Source organism: Myxine glutinosa, chromosome 13 (genome assembly GCF_964187855.1).
Source record: "Myxine glutinosa chromosome 13, kmMyxGlut1.1, whole genome shotgun sequence".
NCBI lineage: Eukaryota > Metazoa > Chordata > Myxini > Myxiniformes > Myxinidae > Myxine > Myxine glutinosa.
This window is the reverse complement of record NC_136273.1, coordinates 21,481,371-21,507,135: the sequence shown is the minus strand read 5'-3', so window position 1 is coordinate 21,507,135 and position 25,765 is coordinate 21,481,371. Positions and strand designations below refer to the sequence as shown.

The 25,765-nt window shown below is 48.8% G+C and overlaps 1 protein-coding gene across 2 annotated transcripts in view; it reads right to left on the bottom strand.

Moving 5' to 3' along the window:
• Positions 1–25,765, bottom strand: part of LOC137438702 (high affinity 3',5'-cyclic-AMP phosphodiesterase 7A) — a 154,138-nt gene that overhangs the window by 78,388 nt on the left and 49,985 nt on the right. For both annotated transcript variants that reach the window (XR_013621165.1, XM_078767169.1), the window contains exons 2-6: positions 8,902–8,962; positions 7,723–7,782; positions 5,659–5,804; positions 2,261–2,324; positions 1,645–1,740 (exon numbers count right to left, since the gene is read on the bottom strand). Coding sequence is in view for 1 of the 2 variants with exons in the window: in XM_078767169.1 (XP_078623295.1) it covers positions 1,645–1,740; positions 2,261–2,324; positions 5,659–5,804; positions 7,723–7,782; positions 8,902–8,962 (427 nt within the window). In the remaining variant the exon portion in view is untranslated. The remainder of the gene's footprint in view (positions 1–1,644; positions 1,741–2,260; positions 2,325–5,658; positions 5,805–7,722; positions 7,783–8,901; positions 8,963–25,765) is intronic.

The following is a 25,765-nucleotide window of genomic DNA, read 5'->3' as shown; positions in this document are numbered from 1 at the left end:
CTTGTTGGATAATTTTTGGAAGCAAATCCCACCTTGGCAGACATTGGCAGAAGGATTTCTGGCAGCCTGCGGATCCGCTCGTTCAGAACAATAGAATGTACAGACAACCTTGTACATATAAAGTCACTGCTAGGTTTGGCCTAAAAAGAAAAAAAGCTAGTTTCTCTTCTCCACGGGCCTCCTCGTTTGGTCTCTTCTAGTTTCTCATCTCCATGGGCCTCCTCGTTTGGTCTCTTCTAGTTTCTCGTCTCCATGGGCCTCCTCGTTTGGTCTCTTCTAGTTTCTCATCTCCATGGGCCTCCTCCTTTGGTGTTGTCTAGTTTCTCGTCTCCGTGGGCCTCCTCGTTTGGTGTTGTCTAGTTTCTCGTCTCCATGGGCCTCCTTGTTTGGTGTTGTCTAGTTTCTCGTCTCCATGGGCCTCCTCGTTTGGTGTTGTCTAGTTTCTCGTCTCCGTGGGCCTCCTCGTTTGGTGTTGTCTAGTTTCTCGTCTCCATGGGTCTCCTCGTTTGGTGTTGTCTAGTTTCTCGTCTCCATGGGCCTCCTCGTTTGGTGTTGTCTAGTTTCTCGTCTCCATGGGCCTCCTCGTTTAGTGTTGTCTAGTTTCTCGTCTCCATGGGCCTCCTCGTTTGGTGTTGTCTAGTTTCTCGTCTCCATGGGCCTCCTCGTTTAGAGTTGTCTAGTTTCTCGTCTCCATGAACCTCCTCATTTGGTGTTGTCTAGTTTCTTGTCTCCGTGGGCCTCCTCGTTTGGTGTTGTTTAGTTTCTCGTCTCCGTGGGCCTCCTCGTTTTGTGTCGTCTAGTTTCTCATCTCCATGGGCCTCCTCGTTTAGTTTTGTCTAGTTTCTCGTCTCCATGGGTCTCCTCCTGTGGTCTCTTCTAGTTTCTCATCTCCATGGGCCTCCTCGTTTGGTGTTGTCTAGTTTCTCGTCTCCGTGGGCCTCCTCGTTTGGTGTTGTCTAGTTTCTCGTCTCCATGGGCCTCCTTGTTTGGTGTTGTCTAGTTTCTCGTCTCCATGGGCCTCCTCCTTTGGTGTTGTCTAGTTTCTCGTCTCCATGGGCCTCCTCCTTTGGTGTTGTCTAGTTTCTTGTCTCCATGGGCCTCCTCTTTTGGTGTTGTCTAGTTTCTCGTCTCCAAGGGCCCCCTCGTTTGATGTCATATAGTTTCTCGTCTCCAAGGGCCTCCTCTTTTGGTGTTGTCTAGTTTCTCGTCTCCATGGGCCTCCTCATTTGGTCTCTTCTAGTTTCTTGTCTCCATGGGCCTCCTCTTTTGGTGTTGTCTAGTTTCTCGTCTCCAAGGGTCTCCTCTTTTGGTGTTGTCTAGTTTCTCATCTCTACGGGCCTCCTCGTTTTTTTGTCATATAGTTTCTCATATCTACGGGCCTCTTTGTTTAGTTTTGTATCATATTTTGTCTATAAGCATGAGGCTTTTAGCTCGTCTATGCAATTGCATGTTTGCGCAAGCACAACATATGCCTGCGCAGACAGATTGTTCGCTTGATATTTAAGCGAGCATGAAATTTTTGCTTCGCGCTTCAATCAGCAAAGCAGACCAATCATCATACAGACCTTCACCGAACACTCTCAACCTGTGTAACGCACAGACGACGTGTGACGTAACGGACCATTGGTGAGAATTAACGCTCACCCAGGAACTTGCGTAACTTCATGGGGTCCAGGTGAAAGTATTTCAGCAGACCGTGCATGTGGAACAGGTGGCTGACGAGGCACGCCAGGGCATTACCTGGACACAACAAGTTAGCAAGTTATGCACAATGGAGATTGGTTTATCAAATGTTCACTCGAGAAAGAAATAAATATTTTGTAGAGAAACTCTGGGTATCCCAATAAACAATAATAAGCATATTGTTTATTCGGATAAAGTATAGGCCTCAAAGTCTCCTATTCTTGCAACCAAACAGGATTAAGAAGCTAGAATGAAGAACTACTCTTACTGGTGAAAGCTTTGTCTACCTGCATTGGTGGACAGGTAGAAAAATGTACGAAATGAACAGGCCACTGGTCGAGGTATGTTAACCACCATGGGAAGCAAGACGCTGATGTTTCAGGCGTAAAGAGAATGGGCTAACGCTCATTTTTTTTCTCCGATGAGGGGTTAATGCTCAAAACGTCAGCTTCTCCTTGCTTCCCCTGGCAGTTAGCATACCTCAATCAAAGTCATGTTGATTCCATCCATTTTGATTAAGATGAGAATGAATGTTTGTGTTGCATCATGCAGATTCGCCAGCAGGTGACCACCTCACCATGAGTGAGCCTGTTGAACAGGAACATGTCAAAGTTCCAGCTGCTCACATTCTTGAGCATACACTGTAAGGAACAGGTCATACACTCAGATGGCCGTATAATGTCTTTCCCAGCCTTGTACACATTTCCTATACCGTACGCAATCCACAGTCGCCAAATAACTTGACACTCATCAAAAAGGTCTTGGAAGCACCCTGAGTGATGCTAGACCCTCGTAGCGCAGTCAAATTCGCGAATTTGCTGCTGCGGATGAATCTCATTGTAAATATAATCTGCTTTTTAACATTGCATTTGATAATGCAAAAGAGTCCTTGAGATGGAAACCTTTGAGTGCAATCATTGGGGGAAGGTAGTGGGATTCTTTCCACAATTCAAATAACTTGAACGGTTTGCTCGGTTGGGCGCATACTTCGGCCAGGCCGAACAGTCTACGCTTGGTATCCACGGACGGGCTGGATCTGCATCCTGACCTAAACCAAAATCGAATCTGCTTGGTCGTTATCCACCAAGTTTTGGCACAACTTGGCACGGATGTTTCCAAAGTTGGACACGTACATCCATTACCTCTCTGAAAACAATAAAACCTTAAGCAAACAACCAAATGTTACATTTTTCCCCAATTTAAAACACCTTTTCCCCAAAGTTTTCCTTTTCCCCAAAGTTTCCTCACTCACCGCAGGCAGGTTGGTGGTCTTTCTGTCTTCCACCTACTCCTCTCTGGCCTTGCCTCCCCAGCTCTCTCTGGGCTCTGTCCCCCAAATATTCCTGCAGGTCGCACAAGATCTGCCTGCAACCCTCTTATGGTTAAAAAAAAAAATCAAGACTCTCTGCTCACCTTCACTCCTTCATTCCTCTTTTCTCCCACCTCTGGAACAAACTCCATCACTCTCTTCAATCCCACTCCTCCCTCCAGGTCTTTAAAACAGCTGTTCACCACCATCTCTTATCTTCCCCCATCCAAAACCTTGATCTTTTATACCCCCGTTAATTCACCCCAGATCCACTTTTCTGAAATTCCGACTTCTTTCCTGGAAGTCCTAGCAGTCCATGTGTTTTATACCTCTCCCATCCCACCCCCTCCACCCCCCATTCCCGTGCCTCCTCCCTGCCAAGCCCTCTACCTCCCACAGATCTCCCGATGTCCCTGCTCTCAAATGTTGTCCTCGTGTGCTTCCCCCTCTCTCCCCATTCTTGTCTCCCGCTCCCTTTATTTCGTCTTATGTGTCCGTTTTTTTTTTTTTTGTTTTTTTTGTTATTAATGTTAGGTCTTACACGAGTCTCGATCTTGCATACAAAAAAATAAAATAAAAATTACAATAATAAGAATAATTTTTAAAAGTGCTTTTGTTAACAATTTACCTTTGTTAACGAAATAATTCCCCTTGTCGTTTGATTTATTATTTTTTAAATATTTTTTATTAGCGCCCGGACCTAATGGTCATCCCCTGTACTCGGTCCATCTGCCTCTTGTCGATGTTTGGCGTTTCCGATGCATTTTGTTTCTAGATTTTCATAACTCCGATGTCGTGCAATGTTTATGTTACGAGACCCGTTCCCATGGCTGTTTGCCCAAATTTGGTATCGAGGGCCTCAGGAAATTGAGCGGCAGGAATTGATTGCCCTGTAACCAATACTTGGTTGACTCATTTACAGGAAGCAATTCCTCATGGAGAGACTGTTTTTGGCGATATTGTTTTTCTGCTCCTTTGTGCTTCATCATTTGAACCCTTCTCTCGACCATCACTGGAGTTAATGGGATTGCAATAAGTTTTTGTTGTAATTACCAAGTTTGTGCTGGAGTATTTGGGGTTCTCAGGATTGTTCTCACAAGACGTGGTTAAAAGCCGTATCAAAGTCTTTCTTCAAAATTCAACAGGCTCAATTTGATCACGTAAACTACAGACCCGATTTCAAGCCCATGCAAGTACCAAGATCCTTTTTGGTTCACCTGAGTATTTAAGCATGTTTTATGTTGGAAAGGATGGGGCAAAGGGTGACAGAAATCTCCGACATTGTGCAACTGGGATACAAGGCTCGTAGAGCGGCTTATACATAGGTTTCCTGAAGGATAGCGGCGTCAGAACATGATGAATAAGTTAAGACTTGGAACCTTTGCCCTCAAGGCCTGGGAATGGTGTGCAGAACATTAGCTTGCCCGAGCGCAGCGTTTCCCTGAGCTACTACTCCGACAGGACGGTGCAGAGGTTTTGATGTTTAGTCTGTGGGAGGGGTTGACAGGATGGCCTATGGGTACACACACTCACCACTAGGGTGTCTAGCTTGGGTTCGTGTCCCGACCCAGCTAAAAACTGTCATCCCGGTGTTTCACGGGCAGGGCGATTCATCACTTTGTGGGCCGGTCCATCAGATGGACGATGTCCGCTAGCGTTAGTTAGTTGACCTTAACCCTTGGATGCAGTGATTGGGTCTCAGAGGCCCACAAGGTTTTTGTTGTTGCAAAAGCTATGCTGTACAATTTTTTTTGGGGAATGAGCCTCATTTTCACCGACTTTCATGTTGCTACACAAAATTCAGTGACATAAATAAATAAAAATTTCATTCAGGCTCGTGGGAAAATCTTCATTCTTCACTTATAACCTGAAAATCTGACACGAATGCAGGCCTGGGGCCTTCGAGGCGCCGCATAAATGTTGTTGTACTACTACGTTATATCATTATTTTCTTGATATGAGCCGCATTATATGCTCCTATAACTTGGTTACAAATAATTCAGTGACAAAAAGATGAAAATTAAAATACTTTACACGAATACATTTGTGGGGCCTCCGAGGCCAAATGGCTGCATAGGTGTAGGATTTTTGACAGTTGTGGACATATACATTCGAAATAAAAGGATTAGTGAATCATATTTTTTGAGCAAATACTCCTCCATGAGCCTCAACTTTTTAGAGAAAAAAAGTTGAAAAACGAAGAACAAAAAATTCTTTTTGCAAAAAAAAAGAAAAAGATTCATTACTTGTATGGGATTATTCCAACTAATAGGATCAATCATTCACATTTTCTGAACAAATACACATCCATGAGCATCGACTTGGATTGAAAAAGGATATGAAAGAAAAAAAATCTATAAAAAAAAAAAACAACATCACGAATACATCCGTTGGGCCTCCGAGGCCCAATAGCTGCGTTTATGTAGGATTTTTGACGCCTGCATCTAAGGGTTAAAGACCCCATGGTTTGTTTGAGAGAAAAGTAGGTGAGCTACCACCAACGCTCTCAAACAAATTTATGAATCCCTGCCTGAATGGGCAGCGGTCCTGCATCAGCGACACATCTGCACCTAAGTAATGGTGTAACCAGCGAGACAAATTCGTAATTCAATCCCAATCCAGCAGATGCAATCATTCGCTTTCTAGGATTACTCGACGGACCTTACCAACGCGAGGCCCACGTGATCGCAGTCGAGCCAGGCTGGGATGGGCAGAACATGAGTCGGGCCTGGTGCTGGTTCGGCCACACAGATCCTTTTGGTGAGGCGACGTTGGGAGGTTGTTTGCCCGTCATGGACCCTGTCATTTGAAGCTGCACACAAACGGCAGTAAATGGTGAACGGTACATTTGGCTCTAGCAGAGTGATGGTAATGTCATGATACATTATGTGCCTTTTCGAGAAACATGTGCTCTATTTACACCTCGTTTCCTCATCCGTCACCAATTTTCTCTCTCTGCATTGTCATTTTAAAAAATTTCAACTCTCTCTTTATCCAAACTCGCAGCTAATCTCTAACACCATCATATGTTCACCACCATCTCTTATCTTCCCCCCATCCAAAACCTTCATCTCTTCTACCCCCGTTAAATCACCCCAAAGCCACTTTTTTTTTCTTTTCTTTTTAATACCGACCTTTTTCTTTCCTGGAAGTTCCAGCAGTGTCCATGTGTTTTTATACTTTCCCTCCCCCCCCCCCCCCCCACCACCTTCCCATGCCTCCTCTCCCCAAGCCCTCTCTCTCCCACAGATCTTCCGTTGTCCCTGTTCTCTGCTGTTGTACTTGTGTGCTTCCCTCTCTCACCCCATCTTGTCTCCCGCTCCTTTTTTTGTTTTGTGTGTCCGTTGGTTGTTTTTTTGGTTTTTTTTTGTGATTGATGTGTAATAATTTTAAAACGAAATTTTAAAATTTTAAATTGATGAACTTTAAAAAAAATTGAATTTAATTTTAAATTCGAATTTTAAATTTTAAATTACTTTTAAATTTTAAAATTTTAATTTTAAAATTTTTTTAATTTTAAATTTAAATTTATCATTTTTAAATTTAATTTTAAATTGACAAAAAATTAAATTGTAAATTGATGAAATTGAAAATTGATGAACTAAATTTTTAATTGATGTGTAATAGTTGTAATCGTTTTAAATACTATCGTTTTTTTCTTGTTTTTTTTGTGATTGATGTTAGCTCTTACACGAGCCTCGATCTTGGATTTTTAAAAAAAACCACTTCTTTAACCCTCTGACTTAACTCGATTAAATCCCTTACACAAGTCTATGATTTATCATGGGAACTGATGAGCTTCCCATCACATTCTTATCAGATCTCATGAACAAGGGTCGAACTACTTTCAAGGTAGTTGTCCATCACAAATTTTATCGTCTGCCAAAGAATGCTCAATTCTGTTCATAATCCTCTTAAATTGTCGAGTTCGATCATGACGTGGCAATGGGCAGCAGACTTCAAATCCTAGAGGGAAGAGCAGCTGGAGACGACCGACTCGGAAAGACAATTCCACAGAGTAGGTCTTTTTTTGGTTCTTTCGTGTTTCATTATTACGTGACTGTTGTTCGCTACTTGGCGGAAGGCTAGACTTTTGTTAAAAAATAAAATACATGAAGACCTTGGATCGTTCATTTCCCTGGTTGCAGTGGGATGTGGGGTGCGGTTCAGCCTCTTCCATTGACAGGAATGGACATTCCACTGTGGACGTGCAGGGAATTTGTAGTTGGGCGAGGCTAGAAGTCGAATAGCCGAATCTATTTCAAAATATACCATCAAATCTTGTATCCACGAGCAAGTATAAGCAGATAGGATAGCCAGGTGAACAACCTTTACAAAAGGTTTGCTCCTGTGGCACAGCACAAGGACAGCCATTTGAGTCGCCTCGGACCTAGGTGAGTAAGCCACGACCTGAACTTTACTGGCAGCTGTTTCGGGGACTAGAGAGAGCAAACTCCCATCCACCTAACAATCTCAAACTGCATGGAACTGGACAGGCATCAGTCTTTACGTGCAACGCTTCACACTTCACTCCTCAGAGGAAGGACCTCCTGAGAGTTGCTTTGGAAAAATAAGGGTAATGAACACGTGACCTTGAATTTTCTAAACGGAATTGGAATGTAGGTCCAAATCAAGGCATTATGTGAAAAGTCTTTAGCATGTGGCTATTCCATGTTTTGATGTCGGTGGTCAAGCTGATAAAGGGGACAATTCTAACCACGTATACTCACGGAAAATGATTCCCAGCACGGCGGTGGGGTGTGAGGCCCGACGTACACATCGCGCAGCATCTGATCCGCAGCAGCACAGGGACGTGTCCAGCACACACATGAGGATGCAGGGGATTAGTGTGAGGGATTATAGGGAATTTGAAGCAGCACGAGAGCAGCCATGTCAATGTAAACGCATCTACTGCAGGTGCGCTAATCCAGCATGCCTGTATAATCTGTCCAATGTGATTGGATATATCAACCTTCGGCTTTAAGGAGGTCAAAGTGCATACGCTTGGCTACAAATACCCTGCAATGGGAGGTTCACTTTATGTTCGCTTCTTGCGTCCCTATCTTGGCGATAAACTATGGGACGGCAATTCTTTAAACAATGGGAGCGGAATATTTTGAAGCTCCATTAGATGTAAAAGGAATGTATATTTCCAATGACTTCAAAGGGTACGATTTATTACATTTCCCATATGGTGAGGTACAAGGGTAATTAGTCAAAATGTAACTCTCATCAATGTTTACAATTATCTATTATTTCAGCGAGCAGTGACCATGAGCCTGGCTGACTCCATCATGAGCATCCCTCACTTCACAATGCAGTCACGTTCTCGAAGAGCAACCAGCATCCTCCGCTCGCACCCTCCACTCCCAACACCAGCAGCAACCTCTCACAACCGCTCTGCACCCCACCAATCATCCAAATCGAACACTCCGCTCACACCCACAACCATCTCCTACACCAGCTCCCTCCTCTTGCACACACACCCACCCAATCTCCTACATCAGAAGCACCCACTCCCACCCCTGATCCGATACACGATTGCACCTTTCTCTTTCACCTCCCATCATCCAAATCAGCACCTTTGTCTCACCAGACATCCACCACCCCTCCCAATTGGCGTCAAGCTCTCATACCTGTCCTTCCTGACATTCCACTCCACCCTACCCTCACCAAAAACCTACACCGAACACTTCACTCCCTACCATCTCCTACACCAGCACCCTCCTCTCACACTACCTCCTCAACCCACCCCACCAGCCCAGGCACCAGAAGGAACCTCTCATAACCCCCATCCTCCACACATAAGCACCCTCATCTCATACCACCAATCACCCACACAGTACCCTTCTCATTATCCTCCCTATCCCACAAAGCAGCACCCAACACCAAGGCTGCAAGACACTCACCTGTCATGCGAACACGTTTGTCATTCTGCTGTGTTGTCTCGTTTTGGCAGCAGCCCCGGCCCTGTCAACACACCCGGGTCACACGCAGATGTCAGAGCTCATGCCACTCCAATAAGAAAGGAGAGTATACGTCTTAGCAACAAAGGTGAAAGTTGTAGTTGCAGGGTATGTGAAAAAAAAACAACATTAAACTGGACTTCTACTGATTATACAATTTAACCCCTTCATTCCCCGCTGCAACAGTATGCCACCAGTTAATGATAACCTGTGCTGGTATGTGCAGTTGATAGGTGGGAAACTTCATATATTAACTTTATTCATCTCCAAGGCTCACAGAGGAGCGTGTACATAAATGAGTCAACAGGTGAGATGGGAACATGAACCAGGCCAAATAGGTAGTGGTATATTGATAGAAGACAATTGTGCAAGTGAATGTCTACAAGAATAACCGTTACTATTTACAAAGTGCTTGAAAGATGGAAAAAATAAATCCCTACAACTTGGAAGAACACCGAGCTAGTAATGATCCACAAAAAAGGAAATACTTTGGACCTGAAGAATTACCATCCAATTTTCCTGCCCTCTAGTATTTCTAAATCATTCTCAAAAGTTGGCAAAGCTGAAGCTGAGTCCATGGGCCTATCACTTCGACATGGCAAAGCTGAAGCTGAGTCCATGGGCCTATCACTTCGACATGGCAAAGCTGAAGCTGAGTCCATGGGCCTATCACTTCGCCATTTCCGACAGGTCAGTAGCCTTTCTGTCCTCTTCTGTCCCCTTTCTGGTCTTGCACCAACTCCCCTCTCCGTGCTTCTTCCCCTCCTTAAACCCACAGGTATCTGCAGGGCTCGCGCGGTCCACCGGCATCCCCCTTCTAGTAAAACTCCCAAAATCCAGAATCCTTGTGTTTTATACCTCTCCCCCCCCCCCCCTTCCCACGCCTCCTCCCCCCAAGCCCTCTCCCTCCCACACTTCTCCCTGCTCTCAAATGTTGTGGTTGTGTGCTTCCCCTTCTCTCCCCATCTTGTCTTCCGCTCCCTCTTTTTGCATATTTTGTTTGTCTGGTTGTTTTGTTTGTGAAATAAATGTTAGCTCTTTCACGAGCCTCGATTCAGTATACGAAAAAAAAAAAAAAAACTGCTCAACTCCACTCATTTGTTCCACACTCTCTTCATTCTTCCCTCAAGGTCTTCAAGACATCTTTTCTACACCTGTTAAACCACCACCACCTCCCACATCCCAAAATTTTGCTTCTGTATCCATCTTGTCCAGGCCTTGCGCTCTCCCCTACTCCTCATCGTTACCCACATCCCTTGTTTGTCCGTCTCCATTTATTTTCTTCCTTGGCCCTGCTGTTGGTATTTCCACCACTCCTTCACTCCTGCTGTTCCTGTCGTTATATTGTTCTACCAAAATTAGAGGCGAGATCAAGATCGAAAGAGTTGTCACACAGAGAGTACAATTTCACCGACACTGTTCACGGCGTGCTCCAACAACTAAATTGGGGAAAATAGAGGATTAAATGTCGATAGAGAAACCGTCAACCACCTCCGATTCGCAGGTGACGCCATATTGATTTCAAACAATATTAAATTACTGAAAGTTAAAGTTAAATGATGGATGAGATCAACCTGGAGAGTCAAAGAGATTCAAAGACTCAAAAGGAATTATGGCATGAAACAAATGTCCAACCACAATCATACTAAAATACGCCATTTCGTGTCTGTCTGTCGGGTTTGTCTGATTAATTTTTGACGCCAATACATTCCGTCCTTACTTATCCAATCTCAACCAAACTTGACAGGATGACCAAGGGTTACATAATGAAGGTTGTAGCGCATTCATTTTCCCCCCTCCCCAAGGGGGTTTTCTCCACCGAGCGGGGTTTCCTCGCCATTGCCGTCAATGAGGTTGCATATTGAGGTGTATATAAATGTTAAATTAGCTTTATCGTGGCGTTTTTCCAAAGACGCTATTAATAACAAAATTAATGATAGTCGCATATTGATAATGTTATTACAAAACAATGCTAATAATGTCCCACTTCCCCCAAGGCGTTTTTCCTGCAGTAATAACGTGTATAAATAGCTTATAGTTACCTTCGCAAAAGCGGAAGGTTATGTTTTGATCGCTGTGTATTTATTTGTATGTCTGTGTGTGTGTGTGTATGTTATTCGCATAACTCAAAAAGTATTCAACCGAATTGCATGAAATTTGGTGGGATGATTGGTTATTATACGGGACACATTTGATTAGATTTTGGGAGCAATCGGGTCAAAGGTCAAGGTCAAGGTCACGAAAAGGTCAAAATCGTATTTTTACCAAGTACAGAACAGTAGCTGCGGCGAAGGTATGCGCTCTACCGAGTGCCCGTTCTAGTTATAATGGCGTTTCCGTGGGAGCAACGGCTGCTACAGGAAGTAAAAATACTAGTACCGACTGCAAAGCCGAAATGAGCCGGCGAAGCCAAAGCCTCTTGCCACTATTTTACCCATCACCATGGCATCAGTAGGTTAGGTAGTTGGTAGTAGGTAGGTAGGTAGTTGGTAGTAGGTAGGTGTAGTAGGCACCGTACCTGGTAAGACTTGGTAAAAGAGAAGAGCAGACAGTCCTCCCCAATACCTGCATACAATAAATGTCACAAGAAGCTTAAGGAAGTAACTATACGATGTGCTAGCTTAAGGCCTATTTTAAGAAATTTTAACTGGGCTTAACATACGTTTTCACAGTATGTGTGTAGTCTTCTAACTTCAGTCGCTGTCAGGGCTGGTTCTCTCCAGGCACTGCAGCTTCCTCCACCAGAAGAAGTTAGCTTGCAGTTTTTTTTTGTTTTTTTTTGTTTTTGTATACAAGATCGAGGCTCGTGAAAGAGCTAACATTAATCACACAAAAAGACAAACCGACACACAAAACACAAAAAACAAGGGGAGCGGCAGACAAGATGGGGAGAGAGGGGGAAGGACACAAAAGAGAGGGGGAAGGACACAAACACAACATTTGAGAGCAGGGACATCGGGAGGACTTGGGGGGAGGTGGGAGAGGAATAAAACATATGAACACTGCAAGGTCTCTGGGGTGAATTACCGGGGGTAGAAAAGATCAAGTTTTCGATGGGGGAAGATAAGAGATGGTGGTGAACAGCTGTTTTAAAGACCTGGAGGGAGGAGTGGGATTGAAGGGAGTGGGGAAGTTTGTTCCAGAGGCGGGAGAAAAGGGGAATGAAAGAGTGAAGGTGAGCAGAGAGCCTAGACTTTGGCAGTTTAACCATAAGAGGGTTGCAGGCAGATCTTGTGCGACCTGAAGGAATATTGGGGGGACAGAGCACAGAGAGAGCTGGGGGAGCAAGGCCGGAGAGGAGTCGGTAGAAGACAGAAAGACCACCAACCTGCCTGTGGTGAGTGAGTGAAAGGCCCTCGGTGTTGACTACATCGCAGGAGATTCCAATGATTCTGAAAGCTTTGGCCTCAACAGCGTGAAGCCGAGCAAGGTGTGAGGCAGGAGCACCAGCCCAGAGGGGGGAACAGTATTCCATTGAGCTGCGGATGAAAGCCTTGTAGGTGGTGAGGAGCTCAGGTGTGCCAAGGAAGGACTTCGCACGACGGAGGATGCCCAGTCGGCGACTGGCTTTGGAGGCCAGCTTGGAAATGTGGTTTTCCCAAGAAAGATCATGGCAGATAGTGAGACCCAAAAGCTTGAGCGACAGAACTTCTTGGAGAGGATTGTTGAGAAAGTAGATGGGAGGGTTGTCCAGTCGGTCCTTTCGGAGAGACATTGTAAGAGTGTGAGATTTGTCAGGATTGAAAGACATGTTCCACTTGTTTGACCAGTCTGTGATTTTGTCCAGGTCTGCAGAGAGTGAGGAGGCTGCAGACTGCCGATCTGAGGGATGAGGAATGGAGCGACAGAGAGTAGAGTCGTCAGCAAAGAGATAGAGAGGATTTTCAAGAGAGTCAGAGAGATCATTGATGAAGACCAGAAAAAGCACAGGGCCCAGAACACTACCATGGGGAACTCCAGCCTGAACAGGAAGAGGAGATGAGAGAAACCCATTCAGGGCCACACGTTGACTACGACCAGAGAGGAAGTCCGCCAGCCATGCGTGGAGATTTCCATGGATACCAAAGGAGGAGAGTTTGGTGAGCAGAGCAGGGTGCCAGACCGTATCGAAGGCACGTGAAATGTCAAGGGAGACAGCTCTAATTTCCTGTTTGGCGTTGAGGATCTCCATCCATTGTTGAGAAAGCAGAAGCAGCATGTCCAGAGTAGAGTGACCAGGTCTGAAACCAAATTGATGATCAGAGATCAAGCCATTGGAGAAGAGGAAAGATTTAATATCTGAAGCAATGATGGATTCCATGACTTTGCTGATAATTGGGAGAAGGCTGATTGGTCTGTAGTTGCTGGGATCTGTTTTTGCACCTTTTTTGTGCAAACCGGTGATGTTGGCTGATTTCCAAGCAGATGGCAGATGACCTTGAGCAAAAGAGAGGGTGAAGAGAACAGAAAGAGGGAGTGAAAGAGCAGAAGAACATGATTTTAGGACCCGTGGGCTGATGCCGTCAGGACCAGTTGCAGAATCAGAGTCGAGGGTTGACAGAAACCTTTCCACCTTGTCAGGAGGAAAGGACACAGAGTCCAGGAGCAGCTGGGTACGACTGGGTACGGTGGGTACAGAGAGGGATGGATTTGGGACACAAGATTTAGAGGCAAACACAGAGTTGAGGCATTCAGCTTTTTCACGTGCGGAGTCAGCCGTTAAGCCGTTTGAGGTGAGGGAGGGGATGGAGGGGGAACAAACACCAGAAACAGATTTGACCAGATGCCACCAGGATTTGGAAGAGGGAGACAGATAAGAGAGTTCGGTCTTGAGAATGGTGAGATATTGTTTCCTGGCTCTCCTGAGGGTGGACACACACTTGTTTCGGGCTTTGTGAAAGGAAATGAGATTTCCTTCCGTTGGATTTGCTTTCCAGGAGACGAAAGCAAGTTGTTTCAGGGCAACAACCTCACCACAAGATTCCGTGTACCATGGACGAGAGGAAGGGTATGACAACTGAAGACCAGATGGTATAAATCTGTGCATGAGAGAGAGCAATTTACTTTGAAAGAATTCCCAGGATGAGTTGATGTCAGAGGCGGTAGAGATGGGAGACCAGTCCAGATGATTGATGGCTGCTTGAAGACCGTGCCAGTTGGCCTGAGTGAAATGCCAGACTCGTCGACGCTGAGGAGGCTCTCTGAGAATGGTCAGAGAGATGTCCACTTTGACAAGCACATGATCAGATGAGCCGATTGGAGCAGAAGAAGAGCAGCAGACATTTTCAGGGAAGTTTGTCATAACCAAATCCAGAAGAGAAGATGCTCCGTTGACTGAGATCCGGGTCGGGAAATTGACAGATTGTGTCAGTCCCAGTGAGTCGCAGAAGTCCTTTGCTGAAGAGCCATGGCTGGTGAGAGAGGTACCCACACCCAGCCAACTGGCATGGTGACAATTGAAATCACCACATATGAGGAAGAGAGAGTTGGGATGGGTAGATAGAAGTTGGTCCATATTATCAGACAGTGAGATGTAGATGGAGTCATCGCTGTTTGGTGGACGGTACAACACACATATGAACAAAAGGTGGGAGCGAAGGGGAAGCCGTAGCCAAAGGTATTCCTGGGGGTGAGGTGGAGAGAGGGCAGTGGAGGGCGAGTGAGGAAGAGAGTTTTTTATAAAGATAGCAACCCCACCTCCAGGACGAGGCTCAGGTCTATCATACCGGAGGAGGGAGTAACCTGGGAGAGATACCAAGGCGTCAGAGACATCATGAAGGAGGAAAGTTTCTGTTAAGCAGATCACATCTGGTTTGTCAGAAGCAACCTGTATGGAGAGGTCAGTCAAGTTTGAGCGAAGGCCCCGGATGTTTGAGGTCCATACCGTTAATGAAGAGGAAGGGGGAGCTTCGGGTCCAGAACAGGGGGGGGGAGGGGTAGGGTAAGATGTGGAAGAGGAGGAAGAGGTAGGGAGAGCTGTTGAAGGTGTGTCAGAGATTTCAGAGATTTCAGAATAGCTTGGAGAAAGGGAAAAATGGGGCGGACAAAAGGTTTGATGGAGATTGGGTGAGGCACAGTGAGGTGTTATTTGAGGAGGGGGAAGAGCGAGGCAGAAGGTTTGGGGAGATGAAGGTGAAAGTTGGAAGGGGGAAGAAGCAGGGAGGATGCTTTGAGGAGGAGGGGTGAGAGGGGAGTCTAGGAGGGGAGGAGCGCGGGAGAGTCTCGGAGGGGAGGGGTGTGGGGGGAGTTTAGGAGGGAGGGGAGGGAAGGGGCAAGGGGGGAGATTTGAAAGGGATGGGTGATGGGGAGGATTTGGAGGGGAGGGGTGAGATTGGATTTTGAAAAGTGTACGATTCATGGGAAACGAACATTTTTTGCAAAATGAGTTTGAGACCTTCGATTCAAAAATACGTTTGAGGACACTGGAGGAGGGGTGGAGTTCTGGATAGTTTAGGGAATGTAGAAAGGAGGAACTGTAAGAGATGGTATTGAAGGAGCTGGGGCTCCCACGTCGATCGGAAGAATGGACGCGACAAAAAGCTGGAATTCATCCGAGTTGCTTTAATCAAACCAAACACTCAGGCACTCTGAAAAGCCCGTTTATCGGGCAGCAATATATATACATATTATCCTGGAGCGTTTGCCCAGGAAAGGCGAGAGGGGGCGTGGCCCAGCGTCCTGGCTGCGGCCTGGCAAGTTGAGGGCGGGCCTGCCCGGGCGTCCTGGACGAGCCCGGCATGGTGATCGCTCCGCGTCCTTGATAGGTGCAAGGCGATTGTGAAAACCCAGCGGTAGCCGCTACACACGCCCCCCAGAAACGACTTGCACCGGCAGGGTCAATTTGAGGGGGGTCCTGATGACCCGGCCGAAGCGACCCCTGGCGGGTCGTGGGAGGGGGTCCGGTGTGGTGGTGGGTGGTCGAGTGGGGGGCACCGTGGACGGGGGGCGGCCTCGCCGCGGCGGAAGGGCCACCCGTGGTGGGTGGTCGACGTCCACGTGCGCCGGCTTGAGGCGGTCCACCGCAATCCGGTCCGACCTGCCGCCGATGTCGATGACGAACGACTTGTCGACCCGTCGCAGCACCCGGAAGGGCCCATCGTACGGCGGCCGGCGTGACCCCCGATGTGCGTCGTGACGCACAAAAACATACTCCGCTGTGCGAAGTGCTGGGGGGACGTAGGACTGGGGGTCACCGTGGTGGGATGTTGGCATGGGGGCAAACCGTCGGGCGGCCTCCTGGAGGTCCGAGCGCTGGTGAGCTGCGGACCAGGGACTGGTAGCGTCGGGCACGAATTCGCCCGGGACGCGTAGCGCCTGGCCATAGACAAGCTCGGCGGTGGATGCCTGGAGGTCCTCCTTGGGGGCCGTGCGGAGGCCCAAAAGGACCCACGGCAGCCGGTCGGCCCAACCGCCGTCTTGAAGGCCGGCCATGAGCGCGGCCTTCATGGAGCGGTGGAATCGCTCGCACAACCCGTTTGCTTGGGGGTGGTAGGCCGTAGTACGGTGGAGCTTGACCCCCAGGTTGCGGGCGACCGCGCCCCACAGCTCGGAGGTGAACTGTGGTCCGCAGTCTGACGAGATGTCCGCCGGTGCGCCGAAGCGGGCGACCCAGGTGGCGATGAAAGCCTGCGCCACGTCGGCGGTGGTGGTGGAGACGAGGGGAACGGCCTCCGGCCACCTGGTGGTCCTGTCCACCATGGTGAGCAGGTGTGTGAACCCCCGTGACGGGGGAGGGGGCCCACCAGATCCACGTTGACGTGGTCGAAACGTCGTTCGGGCACGGTGAAAGGTGCCAGCGGGGCCTGGGTGTGTCGGTGGACCTTGGCCCGTTGGCAGGCCGTGCAGGTGCTGGTCCAATCGCGGACGTCCCGACGAAGGCCGTGCCAGACGAATCGCGCCGACACCAGCTTCTGGGAAGCTTTCCGGCCCGGGTGGGAAAGGCCGTGGAGGGAGGCGAAGATGCGGCGTTGCCAGGTGACGGGCACGATGGGGCGAGGCTGGCCTTGGGAGACGTCGCAGAGCAGGACAGTGTCCGCGAAGGGGATGTCGGCCAGGCGGAGGCCCGTGTCCGCCGCCCGGAGGGCTTGCACCGTGGTGTCGGTGGTTTGGTCCGCCGCCATAAGCGCAAAGTCCACACCCAGGTGGACCGCGTTTGCGCTGGCCCGGGAAAGACAGTCGGCCACGGCGTTGTTTTTGCCGGAGACGTGCCGGATGTCCGTGGTAAACTCCGACACGGCGGAGAGGTGGCGCTGTTGGCGGGCCGACCACGGCTCCATGACCTTGGCCATGGCGTAAACCAACGGCTTGTGGTCGACGAACGCCGTGAAAGGTCGGCCCTCCAGGAGGTGGCGGAAATGGCGGACGGCCAGGTGTAGACCGAGGAGCTCCCGGTCAAACGTGCTGTATTTGAGCTCGTTCGGCCGGAGCTGCCGGCTGAAAAAAGCGAGTGGCTGCCAAACCCCGTTCACCCATTGCTCATGTACGGCGCCCACCGCGTAGTCGGAGGCATCCGTGGTGAGGGCGATGGGAGCGTTGAGCACCGGGTGAGCGAGCAGTGTTGCATCGGCGAGGGCCCGCTTTGAGCTTTGGAAGGCCGCATCCATTGCTGTGGACCAGGCGATGTCGTGCTTGGCCGGCTTGCCCCAGAGGGCTTCGTAGAGGGGCCGCATAAGTTGAGCAGCGCGGGGCACGAAGCGGTGATAAAAATTCACCATTCCCAGGAATTCCTGCAGGACCTTTATGGTGCGGGGATGCGGGGACGTGGTGATGGCCTCGACCTTGGTTGGCAGCGGCACGGCCCCGTTCTTGGTGATGTGGTGGCCCAAAAAATCAACGGCCGTCGTGCCGAAGTGGCATTTGGCCGGGTTGACGATGAGGCCGTGCTCGCTGAGGCGCCCGAACAGTGTTCGGAGGTGGAGGACGTGCTCGGCCCGGGACGTGCTGGCGACGAGGATGTCGTCCAGGTAAACGAAAAGGAACGGCAGGTCATGCAGCACGCCGTCCATCAAGCGCTGGAACGCCTGAGCCGCGTTCTTGAGACCAAACGGCATCCGCAAGAATTCGAATAAGCCGAACGGCATGATGACTGCCGTTTTAGGGACGTCGGCCGCCCTGACAGGTACCTGGTGATATCCCCGTATGAGATCAATTTTCGAAAAAATGACCCGTCCCGCCAGACGGGCGGAGAAGTCTTGGATATGCGGGATTGGGTACCTGTCGGGGGTGGTAGCGTCATTGAGACGGCGGTAGTCGCCACACAGGCGCCATCCACCCCCCGGCTTTGGCACGATGTGCAGTGGCGAGGCCCACGCGCTATCGGAGCGCCGCACGATGCCGAGGTGCTCCAACGCGTCGAATTCGGCTTTCGCCACGGCGAGCTTGGCTGGGTCGAGGCGGCGGGCCCTGGCGTAGACCGGCGGGCCCGTGGTTCGTATGTGGTGCTCGATCCCATGCCGTACTGCGACGGCCGAAAACGTCGGCCGCGTGAGGGCCGGGAACTCCGTGAGCAGGCGAGCAAACTCGTTCGCCGCCCGGACGGCGCATGCCAGCTCGGTCGGCGCGGAGCTGCTCAATGTGCATACCAGGGAGCTGAAGGTTTCGGCGTTGATTAAACGATGCCGTTGGACGTCCACCAGCAGTCCGTGTGCGCAGAGGAAGTCGGCGCCTAGCAGAGCCATGGGCACGTTTGCGGTTACAAACGTCCAAGCAAAGCGTTGGCCGCCGAAGCAGAGGGTGACTTTGCGCGGGCCGAAGGTGCGGATGGTCGATCCGTTGGCCGCAACCAAGGAGGGGCCGGAAACCGCGGATTGCCTGTCCTGGTCAGAGGCAGGTATGACGCTCAGTTGGGCGCCGGTGTCGCACAGGAAGCGCCGTCCGGACGCTTTATCCGTGATGAACAGTAAGTTGCCCGTGTGGCCGGCGCTCATGGCTGGTAATGAACGCCGGCCCGGCCGTTTCCCGGCCTGCCGAAGGTGCACGGGGGTCGGCATGTCCGGGCCTTCTGTCCGAACCTGGCATGATAGTAACACCACGCTTGGTCAGATAGGAGGCCCCGGTCGTCGTGCTGGAGGTGGTCGGCTCGGTGTAGCGGCCGCCAATTGCGTCGGCAGTTCGGTCGTCGACCGTGCCGGGTGCTCGGGCGCCATGGGTGTTGCGTCGGACGGCGGTGGGTCCCATGTCGCCGCTGCGATGCGCTGTCCTGCGGCGGAGATCTTGTCGGCTTCTCTGGCAAGGGCCCGGGGATCTGTGATCGTCGTGCTTGCCAGGGCGAGGCGTACTGGGTTAGGCAGCTGACGGAGGAACAGCTCCCGGAACAGGAATGCCGGAGAGTGCTCGCCGAGCAGTGAAAGCATGTAGTCCATTCGCTCGGAAGGGCGCGTGTCGCCGAGCTCGGGCAGGTCGAGCAGGCGCCGTGCGCGTTCCGCCGATGGGAGGGCGAAAGCATCGAGGAGAAGCTTCTTAATCGCGCCGTATTTGTCAGCGGCTGGCGGGCTCTCGAGGAGGCTCAGGGCGCGGGCCGCGGTGGCCGAACCGAGCGCTGCTACCACATGGTGGAAGCGGGTGTCGTCGGCCGTGATGCCTCGCAGGGCGAACAGGGAATCCGCCTGTGCGAACCAAACCGCCGCGTGAGCCTCCCAGAAGGTAGGCAGTTTAAGGGCGACTGCCGTGTCCATGTCGGTAGGTCACCAATGAAGGAGCTGGGGCTCCCACATCGATCGGAAGAATGGACGCGACAAAAAGCTGGAATTCATCCGAGTTGCTTTAATCAAACCAAACACTCAGGCACTCTGAAAAGCCCGTTTATCGGGCAGCAATATATATACATATTATCCCGGAGCGTTTGCCCAGGAAAGGCGAGAGGGGGCGTGGCCCAGCGTCCTGGCTGCGGCCTGGCAAGTTGAGGGCGAGCCTGCCCGGGCGTCCTGGACGAGCCCGGCATGGTGATCGCTCCGCGTCCTTGATAGGTGCAAGGCGATTGTGAAAACCCAGCGGTAGCCGCTACAGTATTATATATATTTTTTGGAATGAATAGATTTGGTGAGCAAGACGAAAGCATCCTTTTGTAGGAAAAGAAGAAAAGGGTGTTATAATATATGAGAGAAAATAGTTGTTCAGGGGAGAGATTATACATTTCTAACCGCGTGATCGCGAACGAAGAACGAACGAACAAAAAGAACAACAAATAAACGAATAAGACCTGGGAAGGAAATATTTTTTTGGGGTTTTTTTGGGAAGTAGACAACTCGAAGGCCGTGATTAATTCGGTGAATTCCGTCTCAACTTCGGATATTTCCGGCCGTGAAAAACTATCCATATTTCTAAACTAAATATGTAAACCGCTTATACCGTATTTCTGGCCATGAAAAACTATCCCCGATGGCCACGGGATTTCTAAAAAATAATTCTTTGTCAATGTTAGAATATTTGACGCCATTTTCACCCTCCGAAACGCGTAATAACCTTTAAAAAAATATTTTTTCCGTATTTCTGGCCGTGAAAAACTATCCCCGATGGCCACGAGATTTCTAAAAAATAATTCTTCGTCAATGTTAGAATATTTGACGCCGTTTTCACGCTCCGAAACGCGTACTAACCTTTAAAAAAATATTTTTTCAAATGCTCGAATCTCATTGGTTCTGGTGTTTGATGACGATTTTCGTTGAAGATAACGAGGTTGGTCTTAACGTATTTTAATTACTAATTAGAGGTTCATTAGATTGTGAATCAAAGAACGACGGGTGAAACAAACTCCTATTGAACTCTTTCGCAATTGTTTTATGCAAACTTCCGCATCCGGTCGATGGCGGCCACCATTGAGTGATTTCATTTTAGAAATATTTTTGCAAATGCTCGACTCTCATTGGGTCCGGTGTTTGGTGACGCGTTTCGTTGAAGATAACCAGGCCCATGCGGGCCGATGTTGGTCTTAAAGTATTTTAATAATACATTGGAGGTGCATAAGATTGTGAATCAAACAATGACAGGTGAAAGAAACTCCTAATGAACGTTTTCAATTTGTTATGCATACTTCCGCATCCGCAAGATGGCGGCCTCCACTGCGCTTCGGATTCTCGAGCCAAGGCATAATCAGGTTTTCAACATAATACGTACGCGTTCATTGACAACACCGGCTTCGCCGGCTACTAGTACCGACTGCAAAGCCGCAATGAGCCGGCGAAGTCAAAGCCTCTTGCCACTATTTTACCCATCACCATGGCATCAGTAGGTTAGGTAGTTGGTAGTAGGTAGGTGTAGTAGGTACCGTACCTGGTAAGACTTGGTAAAAGAGAAGAGGAGACAGTCCTCCCCAATACCTGCATACAATAAATGTCACAAGAAGCTTAAGGAAGTAACTATACGATGTGTTAGCTTAAGGCCTATTTTAAGAAATTTTAACTGGGCTTAGCATACGTTTTCACAGTATGTGTGTAGTCTTCTAACTTCAGTCACTGTCAGGACTGGTTCTCTCCGGGCACTGCGGCTTCCTCCACCAGAAGAAGTTAGCTTGCAGTGATTAATTCGGTGAATTCCGTCTCAACTTCGGATATTTCCGGCCATGAAAAACTATCCGTATTTCTAAACTAAATATGTAAACCGCTTATACCGTATTTCCGGCCGTGAAAAACTATCCCCGACGGCCGCGAGATTTCTAAAAAATAATTCTTCGTCAATTTTAGAATATTTGACGCCGTTTTCACCGTCCGAAACGCGTAACAAGCTTTAAAAATATATTTTTTCAAATGCTCGAATCTCATTGGTTCCGGTGTTTGGTGACGATTTTCGTTGAAGATAACGAGATTGGTCTTAACGTATTTTAATTACTAATTAGAGGTGCATTAGATTGTGAATCAAAGAACGACGGGTGAAACAAACTCCTATTGAACTCTTTCGCAATTGTTTTATGCAAACTTCCGCATCCGGTCGATGGCGGCCACCATTGAGTGATTTCATTTTAGAAATATTTTTGCAAATGCTCGACTCTCATTGGGTCCGGTGTTTGGTGACGCATTTCGTTGAAGATAACCAGGCCCGTGCGGGCCGATGTTGGTCTTAAAGTATTTTAATAATACATTGGAGGTGCATAAGATTGTGAATCAAACAATGATGGGTGAAAGAAACTCCTAATGAACATTTTAAATTTGTTATGCATACTTCCGCATCCGCAAGATGGCAGCCTCCACTGCGCTTCGGATTCTCGAGCCAAGGCATAATCAGGTTTTCAACATAATACTTACTCGTTTATTCACAACACCGGCTTCGCCGGCTATTATACACCACAAACACGTATGCTTAGCTTTTTAAACAGTCGCTAATGCTCTTTATAACACTAAATGAAGAAATTTGGAGGAATCCCGACATCCGTGAAGTAAGTTTACTTACAGAACTGAGCGAAAATCTACAGTGCTCTATATAACCCACAAATATTGGTTTATTAACATGTCCCTTTCTGCCGCTACCGTGGCATTTTTCGTAGCGAACTTTTGAAACCCCATTGCTGTTTAACACGAAACTGAAAGGGAGGAAGACCGGGGTGTGCTCATTTACCAAGCAGCTAGCTAGCGCTTGCTAAGCCAGCCGTTCCTTAATGGTTTTGAATGGAGTGCTTGCTCGAATGCTTAAACCACTTGGCGATCTCTCCACAAGAAACTTGGTAAATGAACACACACCAATTATTCTTGAGATCTGGCCATAGATCGACTGTAATCTATATATCCCAAAGAGGAATGACCCTTCTTGCCACTCCTGTAGTGAGTGGGTGTACTAGTACAAGAAAGGAAGAGACTCATCATTGCACCTTGTATAGGGGCGGATCCAGAGGGGGGTGCAGGGGGTGCGCACCCTCCCCTCCCCCTTCGATCCATGATGAGGGTGCAGGTGGTGCGAATCTGCTGAACTGTTGGACCAGGGAAGAACACAAGGAACTGCAGAAACTTCCTAGAACGCACGAAATGCCGTTTCTGACGATTCCCCCCCCCCCCCCCCCCCGTCCCCCGTCTTGAAATTCCTGGATCCGCCCCAGCTTGTAGAAGATGGCAATTACATTTACTTAGGGCAACTCCTGCAAGTAGATACGGATCAAATTGAAGATGTGAAGAGACCTACTAGGACAGGATGGGCAGCATTTTGGAAAATGAAATGTGATGAAAAACAAACTACCCTTGTGTGTGAGCAGGAAAGATTATTATAATCGGTGTGTACTCCAAGCAACGTCATGTGCCAGTGAAACGTGGTCCCCAACAACGAAGATGGAGCAGACATTGATCAACACGCAAAGACCGTGGAAAGGTTGTGTCTTGTCAGAACCAAAAGGGACCAGAAGAGAAATGGATGGATTAGAGAGGAAATAAAATTACTCTGCGGGCACAATCGCAAACATGAAATGCAACCGGGCCGGACACATAGCAAGAAGAACAGACAACCGGTGGACAACAATAATTACAAACTGGAAACCAAGAAAGGGCCTAGGAGAGGCAGAGGGAGGCAAAGATCGGATGAGAAGCAGAGGTAGCCAAAGATCGAATGAGAAGCAGAGGTAGCGAAAGATCGAATGAGAAGCAGAGGTTGCCAAAGATGGGATGAGAAGCAGAGGTAGCCAAAGATGAGATGAGAAGCAGAGGTAGCCAAAGATCAGATGAGAAGGAGAGGTAGCCAAAGATTGAATGAGAAGCAGAGGTAGCCAAAGATCGAATGAGAAGCAGAGGTAGCGAAAGATCGAATGAGAAGCAGAGGTTGCCAAAGATCGGATGAGAAGCAGAGGTAGCCAAAGATGGGATGCCAAGCAGAGGTCGGCAAAGATGGGATGAGAAGCAGAGGTAGCCAAAGATCGGATGAGAAGCAGAGGTAGGCCAAAGATCGGATGAGAAGCAGAGGTAGCCAAAGATGGGATGAGAAGCAGAGGTAGCCAAAGATCGGATGAGAAGCAGAGGTAGGCCAAAGATCGGATGAGAAGCAGAGGTAGCCAAAGATCGAATGAGAAGCAGAGGTAGCCAAAGATCGGATGAGAAGCAGAGGTAGCCAAAGATCAGATGAGAAGGAGAGGTAGCCAAAGATTGGATGAGAAGCAGAAGTAGCCAAGTATCGGATGAGAAGCAGAGGTAGCCAAAGATCGAATGAGAAGCAGAGGTAGCCAAAGATCGAATGAGAAGCAGAGGTAGCGAAAGATCGAATGAGAAGCAGAGGTTGCCAAAGATCGGATGAGAAGCAGAGGTAGCCAAAGATGGGATGCCAAGCAGAGGCCGGCAAAGCTAGGATGAGAAGCAGAGGTAGCCAAAGATCGGATGAGAAGCAGAGGTAGGCCAAAGATCGGATGAGAAGCAGAGGTAGCCAAAGATGGGATGAGAAGCAGAGGTAGCCAAAGATCGGATGAGAAGCAGAGGTAGGCCAAAGATCGGATGAGAAGCAGAGGTAGCCAAAGATCGAATGAGAAGCAGAGGTAGCCAAAGATCGGATGAGAAGCAGAGGCAGCCAAAGATGGGATGAGACGCAGAGGTAGCCAAAGATGGGATGAGAAGCAGAGGTAGGCCAAAGATCGGATGAGAAGCAGAGGTAGCCAAAGATGGGATGAGAAGCAGAGGTAGCCAAAGATCGGATGAGAAGCAGAGGTAGGCCAAAGATCGGATGAGAAGCAGAAGTAGCCAAGTATCGGATGAGAAGCAGAGGTAGCCAAAGAACGGATGAGAAGCAGAGGTAGCCAAAGATGGGATGAGAAGCAGAGGTAGACAAATATTGGATGAGAAGCAGAGGTAGCCAAAGATCAGATGAGAAGCAGAGGGAGCCAAAGATGGAATGACAAGCAGAGGTCGGCAAAGATGGGATGAGAAGCAGAGGTAGCCAAAGATGGGATGAGACACAGAGGTAGCCAAAGATGGGATGAGAAGCAGAGGTAGCCGAAGATCGGATGAGAAGCAGAGGTAGCCAAAGATCGGATGAGAAGCAGAGGTAGGCCAAAGATCGGATGAGAAGCAGAGGTAGCCAAAGATGGGATGAGAAGCAGAGGTAGCCAAAGATGGGATGAGAAGCAGAGGTAGCCGAAGATGGGATGAGAAGCAGAGGTAGCCAAAGATGGGATGAGAAGCAGAGGTAGCCAAAGATCGGATGAGAAGCAGAGGTAGGCCAAAGATCGGATGAGAAGCAGAGGTAGCCAAAGATCGAATGAGAAGCAGAGGTAGCCAAAGATCGGATGAGAAGCAGAGGTAGCCAAAGATGGGATGAGACACAGAGGTAGCCAAAGATGGGATGAGAAGCAGAGGTAGGCCAAAGATCGGATGAGAAGCAGAGGTAGCCAAAGATGGGATGAGAAGCAGAGGTAGCCAAAGATCGGATGAGAAGCAGAGGTAGGCCAAAGATCGGATGAGAAGCAGAAGTAGCCAAGTATCGGATGAGAAGCAGAGGTAGCCAAAGATTGGATGAGAAGCAGAGGTAGCCAAAGATGGGATGAGAAGCAGAGGGAGCCAAAGATGGGATGAGAAGCAGAGGTAGCCAAAGATGGGATGAGAAGCAGGGGTAGCCAAAGATGGGATGAGAAGCAGAGGTAGCCGAAGATCGGATGAGAAGCAGAGGTAGGCCAAAGATGGGATGAGAAGCAGAGGTAGGCCAAAGATCGGATGAGAAACAGAGGTAGCCAAAGATGGGATGAGAAGCAGAGGTAGACAAATATTGGATGAGAAGCACAGGGAGCCAAAGATCGGATGAGAAGGAGAGGTAGCCAAAGATGGGATGACAAGCAGAGGTAGCCAAAGATGGGATGAGAAGCAGAGGTAGCCAAAGATCGGATGAGAAGCAGATGTAGGCCAAAGATCGGATGAGAAGCAGAGGTAGCCAAAGATCG